The sequence below is a fragment of the Grampus griseus genome (genome assembly GCF_964374135.1).
Source record: "Grampus griseus genome assembly, chromosome: 13".
Classification (NCBI taxonomy): Eukaryota; Metazoa; Chordata; class Mammalia; order Artiodactyla; family Delphinidae; genus Grampus; species Grampus griseus.
In genome coordinates, this window is record NC_139007.1 from 61,968,145 (window position 1) to 61,985,911 (window position 17,767).

At 42.6% G+C, this 17,767-nt stretch overlaps 1 protein-coding gene across 1 annotated transcript in view; it reads right to left on the reverse strand.

Annotated features, from left to right (window-relative positions):
• Positions 1 to 17,767, reverse strand: part of MAP7 (microtubule associated protein 7) — a gene marked incomplete at its 5' end in the record, with an annotated part of 163,003 nt that overhangs the window by 56,974 nt on the left and 88,262 nt on the right. Inside the window, one exon of the mRNA XM_082668805.1 lies at positions 2,736 to 2,837. Within this exon, the coding sequence (XP_082524931.1) occupies positions 2,736 to 2,837 (102 nt within the window). The remainder of the gene's footprint in view (positions 1 to 2,735; positions 2,838 to 17,767) is intronic.

The window sequence follows — 17,767 nt, forward strand, 5'->3', positions numbered from 1 at the left end:
GAGGTGAAATGAGTCCTCTAAGAAATAATCGCTCGAAGCACAGAGGGAATGCGTGGGAAGAAGATTCACAGCTTGTTCTCAGGAAAAGCTTCACAGTGGATGTGGCAACTGAGAAGGATCGCCAGAGACACACTTGCTTTAAGAAGTGTGGATGGCATGGGAGGAGGGTGTTACAGAAGGAGAACAATGTAAGCTTGGTGTTTCCCAAAGTGGGTGGAACAGTGGAGTCCAAGGCTCGATTTTAGGTCATACACAGACAACTTTTTTTGTTGAAGTGTGGTTGATTTAGTGTTGTGTTAATTTCTGCTGTACTGCAGGGTGATTCATTGATACACGTATATACTTTTTTTAATATTCTTTTTCATGATGGTTTATCATAGGATATTGAATGTAGTTCCCTGTGCTATACAGTAGGACCTTGTTGTTTATCCAGGAAATTCTATATATAAAAGCTTACATCTGCTAAAAAACAAACGAACAAACAAACAAAACTTTTACCATTTGGAGGCAGCTGATGGAGTTCTGAAGAAGCATCTCGCACTTCCTCAGTTAACAGTAGTCATAAGCAGACTCTGTAACTTTACAAAGTGTCTCTTTTGGACTTGGTTCAAGTATTCACAGCTGAGAGTACCCTTCCCTCTTGGATAACACAAGACACAGTGTGCACATATTTATAAAACACCATGAGGACCTTCCGTTACATGTTTTAAACGTAAAATATTAACAATTTGAATGTGAATAGATGCTTTCTAAATCAGAGATGTTCTAGAGCATAAGTATCAGAAAGTAAAGGAGGGCAAGAAATTTAACTAAAATTTACTGGATAAAAAGGGACGCTTTTTCATTGTCAGGATACTTGCATCTGGTTAGGGCAATACTCAAAATATCCCCCAAACAGCATGTGCTTCTTTTCTTTTTAAGTTCCTACAGTAAGAAAATCAACAAAAACTGCTTTAGACAGACATTCCTGTGACTCATATCCCATAAAATCAAAAGGTTTTACTCAAGCCTGGAACTCCAACTTGGAACCTCTTATGTCACCTTCAGAGATACTCAGGAAGATAACATGGTGGTTTTAAAAATAAGAGTCTTCTATGTATCTTTGCTATGTGTATACACAAGAAAGCAGATGTAATCTGAAATGAAACGTCTCCTCACTGAACTTGACTCCGGCAACATAAATCAAATGGCTCTATAAAGAGATGGCCAGTTGGAGCAGAAAAGATGTTTTGGGCCTCTATATTTCTATGCACTCTGCATATGTCTCTTCTGATAATGGAAATACTGTGTTAGAATGATTTATTCATATACTGGTTTACTCCACCATACTGTCAGCTAGAGGGTAGGAATTATGTCTTTTAATAATATTTCCCTACTACCTATACAGTACTAGCACCAGATAAATAAACAAGTTATTGGGATATAAAAGTATAAATTGCACAGTAAAGAATGTAGCAATTAGAAGCAATGGTTGATGGGGAAAACAAGGGAAAACCAGTACAAACCATTTAGCTATGTTCAATTCTCATGGTAAAACAAACGGGATTTTCAGACTAAAGAGCTTCTACTTCTACAAGGATGCTCACTGGAGTATAAGGAACAAAAGTCCACTAGAACAAGCTGCATGAGGACAGGGGCCCTGTTGATTTTCTCATACAGTATCTCTCACAGTCCCAGTCATAGGGCAACTACTCAATAAACATTAGATGGTGGCTGGGCTTTGGGTGGATAGATGGATGGATAAATGAATGAAAATGCAAACTGACTAAATGGGGAAATCTTAGCCTACAAATTAAAACTCCACTGAAACTACACATCATTTGCCAGTAATGGTTACTCATGCAATACCTGCAGTGGTACTGGTTATTTCTCTCCTAAACGGCAAGCTAGATTTACCTTCTCTGTTCAAGACCTTTTCCACAAGGGAAAAAAAGCCCCACAAAACTAGGTGCAATAGGGAATGTTTTCTATGGGGCTAGGTACCGTTATTTCCATCTTTATTCTCACTGATTCACTGTTCTTGAGTGACTTTGGCCTTGGATGTACGCTTCCAAGAACCTCATGGGGTGTTCAATTTGCCTTTACCTTCCTTTGACTGTCTCTTATCATCAGACTGTAAGTTAGTCTCTCCCAAGGACCACACAATGGTTGTTGGATACCTGGAAGCAACTGCATTGTCTATTCAATTGTTTGTATTATGTTTACAGAGTTTTTGCTTCGTCGTATCACTGAGTGGAACAGACCATGAATCACAGGCTATCAGATGAAATTACTGTGTAGGTGTACAATCATTGCAGGGAATGGAGAACAAAAACATCATTCTATACCAGCTATGCTGTGTGTAATGATTTCCTTAAGTGGTTTTTGAAAAAGTCACAAAAGAGATATGCAACAATGCTGGGCATACAGGTACAGAAAATTGTGTCATATCTATCATTGCAGGCAGAATGGCAAAATTATTTCCTCTTATACACTGCTTGACAGTAAACAGTGCATTCACATACACCATCTCACTGACTGTCAAAATGATTCTGAGAGGTAAGTAGGGCATAGCCTTGAATCTCCATTTTAAAGAGAGAAAATCAAGGTGTGAGAGGTTCTCTGACATATTCATACGAGTCAGTCTGAGTGTGTGTTTTGGTGGCAGGACTGAAACCAAGCTCTCCTAAATTCTAGCATGACTAAGCCCTTTGGGTTAACCTTCCTTTTTCCACAGCAAAGGCAATGCATAGTACCTGGTTTATTTCCTGTGTGGTTGCTATTTTGTCCTGAAATAGCAGAAGCAGGCCGGTTGGAGGCCGCAGTTTTCTTATCTTGCACTTTGTTGCCATCAGGCGCTATACAAATGAGACAAAAGAGAAAAGACATATTTAGTTTCTTAAAATTTATTCAGAAACATTCACATATTCAACATTTACTGTTAACCCTTGTATCAAGTGCTAGGCTAGATTCAGGAAATATAAAGATTAAGCAGCCAACAACCCCTGCCCTCAAGGAGCACACTGTCCAGTGGGAAGAACACATTCAAAAATCAATAGCCTGGGGCTTCCCTGGTGGCGCAGTGGTTGAGAGTCCGCCTGCCGATGCAGGGGACATGGGTTCGTGCCCTGGTCCGGGAAGATCCCACATGCCGCGGAGCGGCTGGGCCCGTGAGCCATGGCCGCTGAGCCCGCGCGTCCGGAGCCTGTGCTCCGCAACGGGAGAGGCCACAACAGTGAGAGGCCCATGTACCACCCCCCCCAAAAAAAAAAAAATCAATAGCCTCAGCTCAACTAGCCAATCCTACAGTGGTGGCATGTTCAGGGTCCACGGATTTGCTCACCCTGGCTGTCCCAGTTTATACATAAAGCAACCGGGAAGAAATAAGACTGGGATCTAGAGCCTCTGATCTTCGTTCTTAAAAAGATCATGCATTAGGAACCAAAAAATTCCAAGAACATAACCAAGCAGGTCACCAAAAGGGAAACAGGGAAATAATTTACTAGGATTTTGGAAACGCCTCTAGCAAATGTTCAATGACAAAGATTATTCAAGAGACTAAGGGAAATGTACTCTAGGAAGGGACCGAAGGGCAGAAATATCAGGCAATTCTCTAGTTATATAAAGTATAGGGTCCTTCAGGTAAATTGTTCTTCACACATATGACTTGAATATATTTTTTAAAGATATTTAAAGTATCTTTGCTACTTCTCACAAATCATGTCAAAAACCAAGCCCTTGTTATTCCCTGCCTCCTACCCTCTGCCTTAAAATCTGTTCCACTCAGTCTTCCCCATCCATTCAGGCAACTCCGTTCCTCCAGTAGATTAGGCCCAGAGCCTTGGAATTATCCTTGATTTCTCTCCTCCAATCACTCCCCAAATGTGATCCATTAGTAAGTTCTTACAGCTCTACCTTAAAAAACATCACCTCTACCACTACCTTTCTGATCTCCTCTTCCCTGTGTGACTGCAATATCCTCCTAACCAGTCTCCCTGACCCCACCACTGATCCTCTCCAGTCTATTCTCATCTCGGCAGCCAGAGTGACCCCATTAAATCATAGGTCATGTCACTCCTCGGTGCCAAGGTCTAACAGCCGCCATCCCACTCAGAGCAAAATTCAAGGTCTGTCCATGGCCTACAAGGTAGGTACGGTTTGGCCTTTACCTTGCACCACTTTCCCCCTTAATTACTCTGATAATACTGACTCAGATCATACTGACTGACTTAGTCCATCTCAGAGCCTTTGCATGTACCTGAAATGTTCTTCCCCCAGATGTCAACACGGGTCTCCCCTTCACTTCCACTGGGTCGCTGCTCAAATGTGACATTAGAGTCCCCTTGATCTATCTAAAACAGCACCTCTATCACTCATTACCGCCCACTCCTTCTTTTTTTTATTTTTTATTTTTTTTTTGGCAGTACGCGGGCCTCTCACTGTTGTGGCCTCTCCTGTTGCGGAGCACAGGCTCCGGACACACAGGCTCAGCGGCCATGGCTCACGGGCCCAGCCGCTCCGCGGCATGTGGGATCTTCCCGGACCGGGGCACGAACCCGTGTCCCCTGCATCGGCGGCGGACTCTCAACCACTGCGCCACCAGGGAAGCCCCGCCCACTCCTTCTTACTCTGCTTTGTCTGTAGCCCTCATCCCTGACATGTTACATATTTATTATCTCCTCCATTAGGCTGAGGGAAATGGCTAATAACTAGAAAACAGGACTCACTGGTTCAAGGTTTTGGAATCTGAAAGGGTGTGACAGTACTTATGCTTCAGGAAGACTAAATTTAAAAATGGCACCTAAGATGGACTAAAAAAAAAAGTTACTAAATTTACCTTTTACCTCTGAATGAAGAATATACCAAATTATAGCTGTCTGTCAATTACATACAGTATTAACTAAACAGTTAGCTAAACAGACTAAACAGTAGAAAGCATCTTATATAGTATGTTTAACACTGTTTAACTGCCCAGTTTCAAATAATTTGTTGGCTTTAAATACAGGTTCAAACATAAACACTGATTGCTATAACACACTCTCATCCTACTTGCCAAAAACAAGTTGCCACTCATCACCACGTGGCAGGTAAAGTCCGTATTAGTTAGTATTGGCCTATAGTCTCACAATTTTAGAGGTAGCCCCTAAAGACCAAAAATTGACTTAATTGGAACTCTGGTGCTCAATATGGATAGAACAACATTCTTCCATATTCTGCAAGGTAATCTTAAAACTGCTCATAAAGATGATTAACAGAAAGGAGGGCACACAGATTTGCAATACCTTTATTATTTTCTTTTTATTATAGCCACCTCCAGCACATAGTAAATAAAGCCTTAACTAGTAAGCTGTTTAAGGGATCTTCTACTTATTATTTTTACTTAAATGAAAGATAATTAGGACCACTTGTTTAGAATATATTTCAAATGTATTCGTTTCTTTCTTGCCTTGGCATATTTGACATAATTTAATCTGTCTCTGGTGATTGAATATCTGCAGTTGCCCCCAGGTCCTGACAACACACATCAACCCTAGCTAAATATTACGTTACAGTAGACCATGAAGGAGATTAAACACATGTTCAGTGCAAGTGACTTTTCCAAATAATCCTTGGTTAATCCCTGATAAAAAGCTTTTTTTTTTTTTTGGTTGTAATTTGCTTTGTCTTGAAACTCTAAGATATACATTTCAATTAAACTTCAGGTCTGGTTACTTGAATTCCAATTTATCTACATCTGACTTTTAACAGATCCACTCTAGTTGAACATCTATCTGCCCACTTTTTTGTTTGTTTGTTTTTTTGCAGTACGCGGGCCTCTCACTGTTGTGGCCTCTCCCGTTGCGGAGCACAAGCTCCGGACACACAGGCTCAGCGGCCATGGCTCACGGGCCCAGCCGCTCCACGGCACGCGGGATCCTCCCGGACCGGGGCACGAGCCCGTGCCCCCTGCATCGGCAGGCAGACTCTCTACCACTGCGCCACCAAGGAAGCCCTATCTGCCCACTTTATTATCATTTGGATCTCAGGAATTCATTTCTATCACAAAAGACCTGAGTCCTATTCTTAACAAGACAAATTTAAAATTGATCTTAAAGTGTGTTATGTTCATATAAAACTGACAGGTTAAATTTAGTAAAATAAAGGTAATTTAAAAAGTTGTCAGGCTATTTAGCCCAAGATTATATACTGTTAATTTTTAACCATTAGGTTGAACATTTGTCTAAAGTTTTCAGGCTATGTTTCTGCTTTTCTATTGGTCTTTCCTTTCCACCAATGTAATGGTCCTTATTTCTCCAAAAACCATTTTGGTTAACACTCTATCATGGTAAGAGGGAAGAGAAACTCAAACAGACCTGGGTTCAGCTGTGAGCCCTGCTACTAACCAGCTCAGTGACCTTCAAAGTTTCTTGACTTTGAATTTCTTTCAATTTCTTTGAATTTCTTTCTTGACTTTGAATTTCTTGACTTTGAATCTGCCTAACTCACAGGGTCGTTGGGAGGATTAGTTGAAAAGATGTTAAGAACACGGATTGGCATATAGGAGGTGTGTAGCAAATATTCAGCACTCCTTCTCTCAGCGTTTACGCCCTTCCTCAAGGTCCTGGGCCTCCCACACTCGGAGGTGTAGCTGTGTGTTTGAGTTTGTGGGGAAGGTGTGCTTTGGAGTCCGTTGACCTGGCTCTGCCCCTTAGAAGCTGTGAACCGGCCGCACATCACTTAACCTTTCAGCCTTCATTTCCCCATCTGCAGTCCAGGAAAACACTTTCAGAGTTGTGAAAATTAAATGAGACTGCCAGGCCCACTGCAAGGCTCAATACATGGTGGAAGGTATTTTAGGCTCTCTCCCTATTCCTACACCAATGTGGGAAACCAGGTTTCTAGTTCCTCTGGGCTGTGCTTGCTCATCGCTAACAGGGAAAGCAAACCTGTGTCAAACTGGGGACAGTGCTCCTGGGGAGCAGAGTCTGGCTCTGCTGCTGCTTTCAGAGGTTTTCAGCTCAGGTACAATCGCACCTCCTGGGGGCCTCAGGTTGCGGGACTTATTGGTACAGTTTCCAGGGTACAACCTGGCTTGGGAAGAGGTAATCATCCATCTTTCTGGGGCTTAGAGAGATGACAGTTTTCTGAGATTTAATACCTTTCAAGTTACCGTCACATTAAGTAAGTGTGAGCCTTAAAAAAAAAAAAAAAGAACCCTCAATCATAATAGGAAAATAAAATCTTCTGAGGTGGTTTTTTTTTTTTTTTTTTTTTAAACCAAGCGCAGGGAATTTCACTGTTTGAGAACATAGTGAAAAGGGGGAATTTATTCGTTTTAAGATTTAAACATTTAAAAATCTGGAAATCCTAGATAACTAGCAGGTAGGATCACATACACTATTTTTAAATTTACCATTAAAATAATACCATTTCTAAAATGACCCAAGTGACTTTCCAGTATTATTTATTTGAATCTCTTTTCATTTTCAAAAAAGAAAACTAAGCCATATACTATGACGCTCAATAAGTGTTTGCTAGCCTTATAAAATTTTTATTGATCTTCCTGCTAGCTTGAAAGCTTTATTCCATTAGTGGCACATGTAAGTGTATTAAAGACAAGAGGAAGGATGGAGAGAAGCACCCTTGTGGTCTGGGACTCTGCCTCTAAATCACTCTGCAACGAAATATGCAGGCAGCAGACACCTGGAGCTTTCATCCAGCAAAATTTCTGCAGCTCCTGGAAGTGCCACCAATGTGTCTCTGTAATCCATATCCTCTACCATTCACTGCAATGTCTTCCCATAAAGGTCATGGGGTTCCCACTGCTTTGTTTCTATTTTTGGCTGGATGGTCCGGTTGAAGAGTCTTCTCTCAATTGATCAAGATAACTGGTCCAACAAATGCTTAATTTAGTAAAATGCTTACTCTTGTAAGATATTTATGACTGCGACCTTAAGGACAATGCTGAGTTTAAACTCACTGAATGACAGGTCGTCTTGACCTCCACAAAAATTATGTACTTCTGTCACCATTATAAAGGGTGGCATGTGGGCTGGGAAACAGCAAAACTTTAGCCCTCAATTCCCAGCTCTGGATGACGGGTTGTACTCTGTGGAATCCAGCCCCACAGGCTACACACATAACTTTGGGGGAGTAAACCAGAAGACAGAACGAGAGGCTGAACTGCACACAACTGTCATTTCTGTAGTTAAAAATGGTTGAATTTTGCAACTTCATCTGTCTCAATCTCATAGTTTCAATCTACCCGTGCAGAACAAAAGTCAACATTGCAGGCCTGCAAGTGCTGTCTTGCTTTATGTCTTCTTGCTACGATAAATCTTAGCCACAAGTATGACTGTATGCTGAGTCCTGAGCCTTTCTTAGCGAATCACAGAACCTGAATCATAAATAGCGTATTTGAAAATCTGGCCGCAGAATACTGCTCTGGCAATTGAAGAATGTACTGGTTTAAAATCACAACATATAAAGATCACAGAGTAACTCTCAGGTAATTCAGAGTGTTTCACCTAAAATGTTCTGCTTTATGAGATCTGTTTGCTTATTTGCTTGACAGTTAAAATTTATTCTAATATAGCTGCCAGGAGTATTGTAGCATTTAAGTCATAGCTATTAAATGTTTTATCCAATATTATTTATGAACGTTGCATCAGGATAAGAAGGACATAATGCAATCTCGTAACTTCTAATGACTTTTCTGATTAACCCACATGATGGAGAGCTTTTCAGTTTAAATTCCTCATAATTGTATGTGAAGTTGTATAGGAATAATCAAAGCCCATGGGAGTCAGCATGAGACAAACCTAGGTTTAATTTCCCACTTCACTTCAGTTTTCTTCACATTTATTCAGTCAACACCCTACTCCGCGGAACACCTTGTGCTCAGTACAGGGAAAATAATATTAAGTGAACAATGCATCTTTTCTAACGCTTTTTCCTTTTCCAGACCCCTGGGAGCTTTTGATTCCCCTAATAATTTCTCTTCCTTTAGAAACATTCTTCCCTATCATGGCCTGAAGCACAATCTTGACTTCAGTCACTTGCAAATCTGCATTTATAAACAGTCTTCCACCTCTAAGGAATATATGCTCATGTATCTCTGCTATCACTTGAAACTATGTCAAAATCTGAACTAACTGTCCTCACAAAATCAGCCAACTCAGTCTCCTTGTTACTATCAATGGAACCACAATATTCCCAGGCTCAGAAATGTTATGTGGTGTTTTCAATAAACATTTACAGACACTTCCATGGGCCAGCCACTGTGCCATGCCCTAAGAATATGAAGATTGTAGGACGTAGCGTCCACCTGCAAGATGCTCATTATCCTTTGGAGGAGACAATATGCAAATACATGCAGTTGCAAAACCAGACCAATTCAGTTTTCAAAAATCAATACACTATAGAGGACTAATAACCAAATAAATGGTATAGTATTACAGGGATTCAGAGGTGGGAGGAGGTGCTACAGGGGGTAGTAGTGATGGGAAACTTCACTGGATAAAGATTTTGAAGAATGGAGCGAATCTGTATCAGTGGTGGGGAAGCAGAGAACACGCCTGGCTGGGACATGGCATATGCAAAACTACCGAGGCAAAAAAAAACCGAGAGAGCATCAGGGGACTGACCAGTCAGAACGGTGGGTTTAGTAAGGCAGGCAGTTGAAAATAAGACAAACAGGCCGAGGTCAATGTGTCCTCCAATTCCATGGGTTTGGACTTTATGACGAAGGCAATGGAAAGGCACTGAAGCATGGCCACACGGCACTTCTGGCTGTGAACTGCTCTAGCTTCAGTGGACTCTGGATGAATGAGCGGTGAGGCCCAACAAGCCCGCTGGAAATGTATTTAAAAAGGTTATCATCTTAATAAAAGGAAATCAGACTAAAACCAGTTATCTTAAGAACGCCACTTTCTGGATAATTTAATAATTATTCAGATTTTTCTACTTACCCTTAACTCTTAATCATAAGAGGTGATTATGTAACCATTAAGGGGAGAAAGTGACACGATTGACTGTGGTGAAACCTCTGTCTGTAGCTGAAGCAGCAGGGAGCAGGGGAGGAGCAGAGTCAGTGTGGCCAGCCTAGCAGGAGCCAGGGCAGCACCACACAGGGACCCTGCGCAGACGCTCCGGGTCTCCTCTGCTTCAGATCCTGCAGGAAATGGGGTCCCAGCCACGAACTCCAGGGAGCAAGAGAGTAGGTAGGAAGAGGAAACACGGAATGGAGGAAGTGTGCCTGGCTGGGAAAGAGGTGAGGTGTTTTTTTTTTATTTTTGGCGGTACGCAGGCCTCTCACTGTTGTGGCCTCTCCCGTTGCGGAGCACAGGCTCCGGACACACAGGCTCAGCGGCCATGGCTCACAGGCCCAGCCGCTCCGCGGCATGTGGGATCTTCCCGGATCGGGGCACGAACCCGTGTCCCCTGCATCGGCAGGCGGACTCTCAACCACTGCGCCACCAGGGAAGCCCCTGGGGTGTTTTTAAAGGCCATTTTGCAGGCGGGTCAAGAAAAGAAAATATGGGTAGATGCTGATGAATATCTTTAATCTTTCATAGACTGCTCAGGATGGGGAAGCAGCCACTTCACTATGCAAACTTACAGGTACTGTGCCATGGCAACGTCTGTAACTAGAGATACTGAAAAACAGTGCCGAGTCTGATTTGCCCCCCTGCACCAGGATAAACCACTTCATGGTATGGCACAACACCTGCCCACATTTAGCCTGGCAGCAATAAGAACCATGAACTATTTATTCAGCACTCTATTGCTCATTTCTTGTTGCAAAAAGAAATGCAATTAAATGAGAACATTTGGTAATAATGTGTATCCGAGTCACACACCGCATCTTCCTTACTCATTCTGTTGACAGAAACAATTCAATTAAGAACTTTTTCTTTGCATTTCACACACTCCAGATAGAACAAAAAGTAATGACTTGGCGGCTACACTAGACTACATTAGAGGCTTGTAAGACCCTGTGGAGGTTTTAAAATCTGGAGGGTGCGCATCCAGCAACAACGAAGAGTGACTGAAAGTCACTTTCTGATAACTTCATTGCTTCATAATGAAAAACAAATTATGACAGTGATGGAAAACGATATTCAGCCGAAAAGCAAAGAAATTTGTCCAATACGGAGACAATACAAACCCAATGCAAAGACATTGATTTTCCAAATATAATCCAACACTGTGCCTAGTTATGTGATGTATGGGAACAGAATTCACCAGAAACATCACTCATCTTCAGAACAATAAGGCATGAAGAATGAAACAGATACATGTAGCTGTTTATTAACAGTTCGTCATCTATCAACTTCGTCTTTGATACTTAGCCAGGAGCAGAACTGTGATAAGTTCTACCAGACAGAGGAACTTGAGGGCAGGGATGGTGCCTTCATCTTTACAGCCCCTGTACCTTTAGTGTTTAGCCCACTATGTGGCATACAGGTGACACTGAATAAATGCCTGAAGAAGGAAAGGAGAGAGGAAGAGAGGGTAGATGATGTAGCCCAAACAAACTGTGGCAAAAGCCCAGGAATAAAATGTATTAATGACAAGGTAAGTAAAAAGAAAAGTACACATTCGTCCTTTTTTTTTTTTTTTCTATGACAAACTGTTTAATGTTCCATAATGTGCAGCTTCTAAGTGAAGAAGACCCGTTAAAAATCTACGAGCTGGGCTTCCCTCGTGGCGCAGTGGTTGAGAGTCCACCTGCTGATGCAGGGGACACGGGTTCGTGCCCCGGTCCGGGAAGATCCCACATGCCGCGGAGCGGCTGGGCCCGTGAGCCATGGCCGCTGAGCCTGCGCTCCGCAACGGGAGAGGCCACAACAGTGAGAGGCCTGCGTACCGCAAAAAAAAAAAAAAAAACCTACGAGCTGTACATTCTGGTAATGGGGCAGCCGGCCCCCTCCCCAGCCGTCCCTCCGAGAGGCAGGGCAGGGCAGGGTACAGGCGCCGTGAGGACATGGTCCTGGGTGTGCTCACCAGCAACACACGCGGGTCAGTGCCCAAGGGTCACGGGGGTGGGGGCATGATATTTACATAGGGGAGAACCACGGACACACGTGTGACCGGAAGACACGAGGGGCACAGGTGACAGTGGACCCGGGAGGCCACAATGCTCCCGTGGAGGTATACACAAGAGATGTGGGCTGGACGGGTGGGCACCACGCATGACGGGCTCAGGGCTCCTGTGAGCAGAAGAGGCTGTGGAGCCGGGAGACCTCGTGTGCCAGGGGGAGGGGCAGACTCCGGCCCCATGGGAACTTGGGTGTGCAAACCAGTGCACAGGGGTGAGAACGCAGATGCTCCAAGGTGAGCGACGAGGGAGAGGACACAGACGTGTGCATTAGACCCACGAGATGGGTCCGTGGAGACACGGGGCCATGGGAATCGCCCCTTTTTTTGACGGCTGCTGAGACTGCAGCGAAAAGATGACCAAAAGAATTGTCAGCTCACAGTCACATCACTCCACGTCAGAAAACAAAAGCTAGTTAGTGTCATCTTTGGATGGTTTTGACATTATGTCAGGCAAGACTCAAAATCAAATGACTGTTTTGGCAGCCACGTGTTAGAAAGGTTTGCCCAGTATCACTTATAGTGAGTATCTGGGGAATTCCAGGGTCAGTCTCCAAATACAGAACACTGCCTATACTGCATGGGATAAAGCATGAGAACAGTATAGACTTTGGCTGGAAACATCAGACAGGCTACAAAACAGGCATTTCACCTTTGAGGGGTTTGTGAACCCCAAATTTTTTATCCAAAGCAACTTAATTTGTTTTGATAATCTGTTTGTTAAAAAGCCAAAAAAAGTCCACCTTAGCTGAAATGAAGAAAAGCATTTCAGAAAAGCACATGTTCCATATATTTTGTGGAAACAACTGGGAATTAATTCTTAAGGTCTTTTGTTTATCACCAAAAGCAGCTTCTTGATTCGTGTTACAAAGTCCTTCTGATACATTTAGCTGACAGGAGTAAACACTACACGCTTTACATTCAACCCAAAAGGCTTTTATTTAAAAGCAAACAAAAAATAAACAAAAGCCTTCCTCCAGCCAGATGGCAACACTATAAAGAGAATAGAAAATGCTGTATTTTCCTCCTGTATTAATATAAACCAGATTAAAAGGCAAAAGCCTTTTCATCCCCATGGGTGACGTACGTTCCTGGCGATTTATCACCAGTCACAAGGCAAGCTGCTACACAAATGATCTCTGCCCCATAATATGAATAATGTTTATGATCGAGCCAAGTCCAGGTCAAAGTAGAGAAAAGAGGTGAAAACCCTAACCATATTGTTCTCCAGTCTCACTGAGAAATGGTAAATTACAGGTTGTAGTTCATTGTCTAAATTTCAACAGCTGGGTAGGGAGTTTATCAGTTAGACCCAATTAGATTCAATTTAATTGAATTCAATTAAATTCAATGTGTAATTAAAAGCAACTGTTTAAATAACTTGGGAAAGAAAAATAATTAGAACTCAACTTTATTATCCTCGCCTTAATTAAAGTAACCAACTGAAAGAAGTTTTTACTTTTAACAGGATTACAACTTGAAAGAAAACTAAAATGGCTAATGCTAGTGTTTTACAACATGAGTTTTGGCCACAAAACAGAAAAGATTTTGTACTTAAATGCAAAATATAATTATCAAGGTAGTAAATGTACAGTTCTCAGAAAGGATCCCAAATAAGCAGTGGACTTAGTTTTGCAAAGAAACGTGAAAGTAATTTTAATCCTTTGAGTATTAGCTGACTGAATGAGTTTAATCTGTGCTTCACATATACACATGGTTGCAGAAGATGAATCATTACTCCCTCCTCCTCTGCAGAAAACGGCAAAATACTTAACTTTAAATTTTCTTATGTTAACGCTGAAAAACTTAGTAGGAATGAGTGGTAAATAATGAAAGATTAAGTTTATTCCAATTCATTCCAGGTAATTATTGAACATTTAGCTTAAAGGTTAAGACGATGGGCCAACCCAGTTTCACATGCTGTCTTATGCTGCAGTCATTTCTACATCTGTGACCTTATTTGTTTTTCTTCTCTCCTTGGAACATCAGCCTTACCATCTCTCCAACTATTTAAATCCAATCCATCTTTTTTCTTTTTTTAAAGAAAAATAGCCTTTATTTCTGAGTTTTAGGTTTACAGCAAAATTAAGCAGAAAGTAGAGAGAGTTCCCATGTACCCTCTGCCTCCACACATGCACACTCCCACCAACAACATCCTGCACTGAGTGGTACATTTGCTTCCCTCGATGAAGCTACACCGACACATCATTATCACCCAAAGTCCATAGTTCACGTTTGTGTTCGCGTTTGGTGGTGTTTTGGGTTTGGACAAATGTATAATGTCACGTATGCACCATGATAGTGTCATACAGAATCCAGGCCATTTTTCGTAGTCCAGTTCAAATCTCCTCATGAAATCTTTTCTAGCTATTCGTATCTCCAACATATTTCTTTCTTTTACTACACTCCAAGGCTTCCCTGCACTACTTAGCATTTGATTTCATTCTATCGTACATGAGGTGTTTTTTGTTTGTTTGTTTTGTTTTTTTGCGGTATGCGGGCCTCTCACTGTTGTGGCCTCTCCCGTTGCGGAGCACAGGCTCAGCGGCCATGGCTCATGGGCCCAGCCGCTCCGCGGCATGTGGGATCCTCCCGGACCGGGGCACAAACCCATGTCCCCTTCATCGGCAGGCGGACTCCCAACCACTGCGCCACCAGGGAAGTCCCGTACATGAGTTTTGAATGTTTATTTCCAAAAGGTCAAAATACTGATAATCTCATGAGAGGCGAGGCAAAAACTGTGCTTTATAGTAAAAAAAAAAAAAAAAAAGTGGGGGGGTGGAGGGAATGGTTGATGCAATATTTCTCGGTTGGAAATTCATACTGCAAACCTGCATAGGGAAGGCTCTGGGTCAATCCATGCTGGTTGCCCAATAAATATCTATTCTCTGATGCTTCTTTTCTAACAGAACCCCAGTTAGCCACAACGCACAGTTCTGGCCAAAACGTTGAAAACTGAAGTTGCTGGTGGGGTTTGTGGGAATGCTCCTCAGAGGAGAAGCAGACACAGGTGGGTTTGTTCCTTCCCGCTCCTTTTCCTCCTGCCTTGAACCTGGATGTGATGTTCAGGGTAGAGCATCTGCCTTGTAACCAGGAGGCAATCACGAGGGAGAGGCTATGGGAATAACTGAGATCTGGCCCTGCCATTTTTAAGCTGCTGAACAAGTACTAGCAACGGTTCACTTCCATGTTTGATGTAGCTAAAAAAAAAAAAAAATTCCTAATTTGTTTAAATCACTTTTTTTTTCTAGATTCTGCAGTCACCATTAAAAGCAATCCCTAAGCTAACAGAGTTCTCACTAACTACAGAATGAAGTCCAAGTGTCTTAGCTTCCAAATATCTTCCAAACTTTGGCCCCAGCCCACCCTGCTAGCTTCCGCTCCCTCTATTCCCCAACAATCACCTCTCCCAACCCAGTCAGACATCACTGAGGGCTGAGGGGATGCTCCAAAAGAGCTCTGAAGGTGGGTGAGATTCAGAAGAAGCAGAGGATTTAATTTAGGTGGGGGAATGGGGGATAATAAAATGCTACAAAGGGCAGTGATGAACCAGAAAGGAAAACAAGGCACACAAAACTAGATATAAAAATATCTCATATGTGTGTCTTAGAGAATGGCTTTTCATTCAAGGCATTCACGAGCAGGCTCGACACTGGGGAGTCTGGACGCACCTTGGATTTCAGCACCGCCTTCATTTGGTACATCATAACTTATTCCAATTTCTTCCAGAAGTCAGAAAGCAAAACGGGCTGGTTCATTATATTAAAGCAGATCCGCATTTAGATTTGAAAAACAGCAGGAGGAGCAAAATTAGCAGGAAAAAAAAAGAGCAAAAGATGCCAGATCAGGGTTTTGCTTGGTTTTTTAAAATAAATTTATTTATTTATTTATTTTTGGCTGCATTGGGTCTTCCTTGCTGCACGTGGGCTTTCTTTAGTTGCAGCGAGGTGGGCTACTCTTCGTTGCGGTGCGCGGACTTCTCATTGCCGCGGCTTCCCTTGTTGTGGAGCACGGGCTCTAGGCACGCGGGCTTCAGTAGTTGTGGCTCACAGGCTCTAGAGCGCAGGCTCTGTAGTTGTGGCGCACGGGCTTAGTTGCTCTGCGGCATGTGGGATTTCCCGGACCAGGGCTCGAACCTGTGTCCCCTGCATTGGCAGGATTCTTAACCACTGCGCCACCAGGGAAGCCCCCAGATCAGGGTTTTAATAACATCATTTGTGATAGAAATCCATTCCACAGGAATTCAAACAATTTAGAAGCCAGTAGATTTCTGAAAAGAATGTAAAGGGTTCTCCCAGAGCAAACCTGGTCATCTAGAATAGCTCTTGATAATTTCTTAGCCACAATTCTCCTTTTTTCCAATTATCTAGTATCCTAAGGCCCGATATACAACTGCTTATTAACTGCACAGAAGCACTCACAGTTTGGCTACAGGACTAAATTACATTTATAGAATTGCTGAGAGAGAAGGTATCAGAGTAGGTATTAATTGTACACTTGCCTATAACAAGAAATAAAAATAAAAATTTCAATTGATTTATTTTTAAAAATAACATTAGCTTTTCTATATTATACAAAGACTATGAAGATAAAACTTTGAAAGGTCCATAATCCCTTCACCTGAATAACCCATTTATTCTTTTTATCTAAAAAAGAAATGTCTATCATATGGTTAGAAAATTCAAATAGTACATAAAGCTGTAAATTAAGAAGTAAAAGCCCCTTCCAAAAACGTATGCGCATATATATTTGCATTCAACTTATTCAAAGCATCAGGATACTTGCTCTTCTGTTCCTTTCTTTTCTCATTTGGTAGACAGATTTATTTATTTATTTGGGCAGGCTGTGCCGGGTCTTAGCTGTGGCATGAGGGATCTTTAGTTGTGGCATGCAGACTCCTTAGTTGTGGTATGCATGCAGGATCTAGTTCCCTGACCAGGGATCGAACCCGGGCCCCCTGCATTGGAAGCGTGGAGTCTTACCCACTGGACCGCCAGGGAAGTCCCTCAAGTTCACTCTTTAATTGCACTGCATTTCGTCATTTCCAATACATGCCTACAGTAATCAAATATCAGTAATCCCCTATCTCACTTTCTCTGTAACTTCAAGTTCTCTGCATCTTCACTGCTGTGTGAGAACACAGCCCTGAGTATAATTTATATTCAACACCAGCACTTGATCCCTTGCCCCAGAGTCGGTGTATTCATCTCTTGCAGTTTAGGTCTCTCTGCTTCTGTCAGCTTGGACTCTACTGAGAAGGCAACCACTCTCAAGGAAGAGGACTATCAAAGCTCCAAGACGACTTTACTTTCCTGGGAGACAGAGGAAAGCCAACAAAGGCAGGAACTGGATCTGCCAGGAGCCACAGTGTTCGGTCTCAATCAGAAGCTTACCAACTAGGTTTGCTCCGTGTGGGTACATCTACCACTTCCCCTCTCAGGTTCGCAAGCCAAATCTGTATTGGTTCAAGCTGTGGCTTCTGCCAGCTCTGATGGGAGACACTGCGGGCTGGGCTGGAATCGAACTGCTTCTCTGGCACCTTCTCTGCATAGGAAACGTAGCAGTGCAGCAAAAGTAGAAGAATGCTTCCTGGCCACTTCTGTGCCCACTTCAAAGCCAGAATCATAGGCTGTTAAACGGGGAACTGCTGAGAAGAGCAGAAGGCTGACGACACCTGCAGTGACACAGCACTGACTCCCACCTTGGG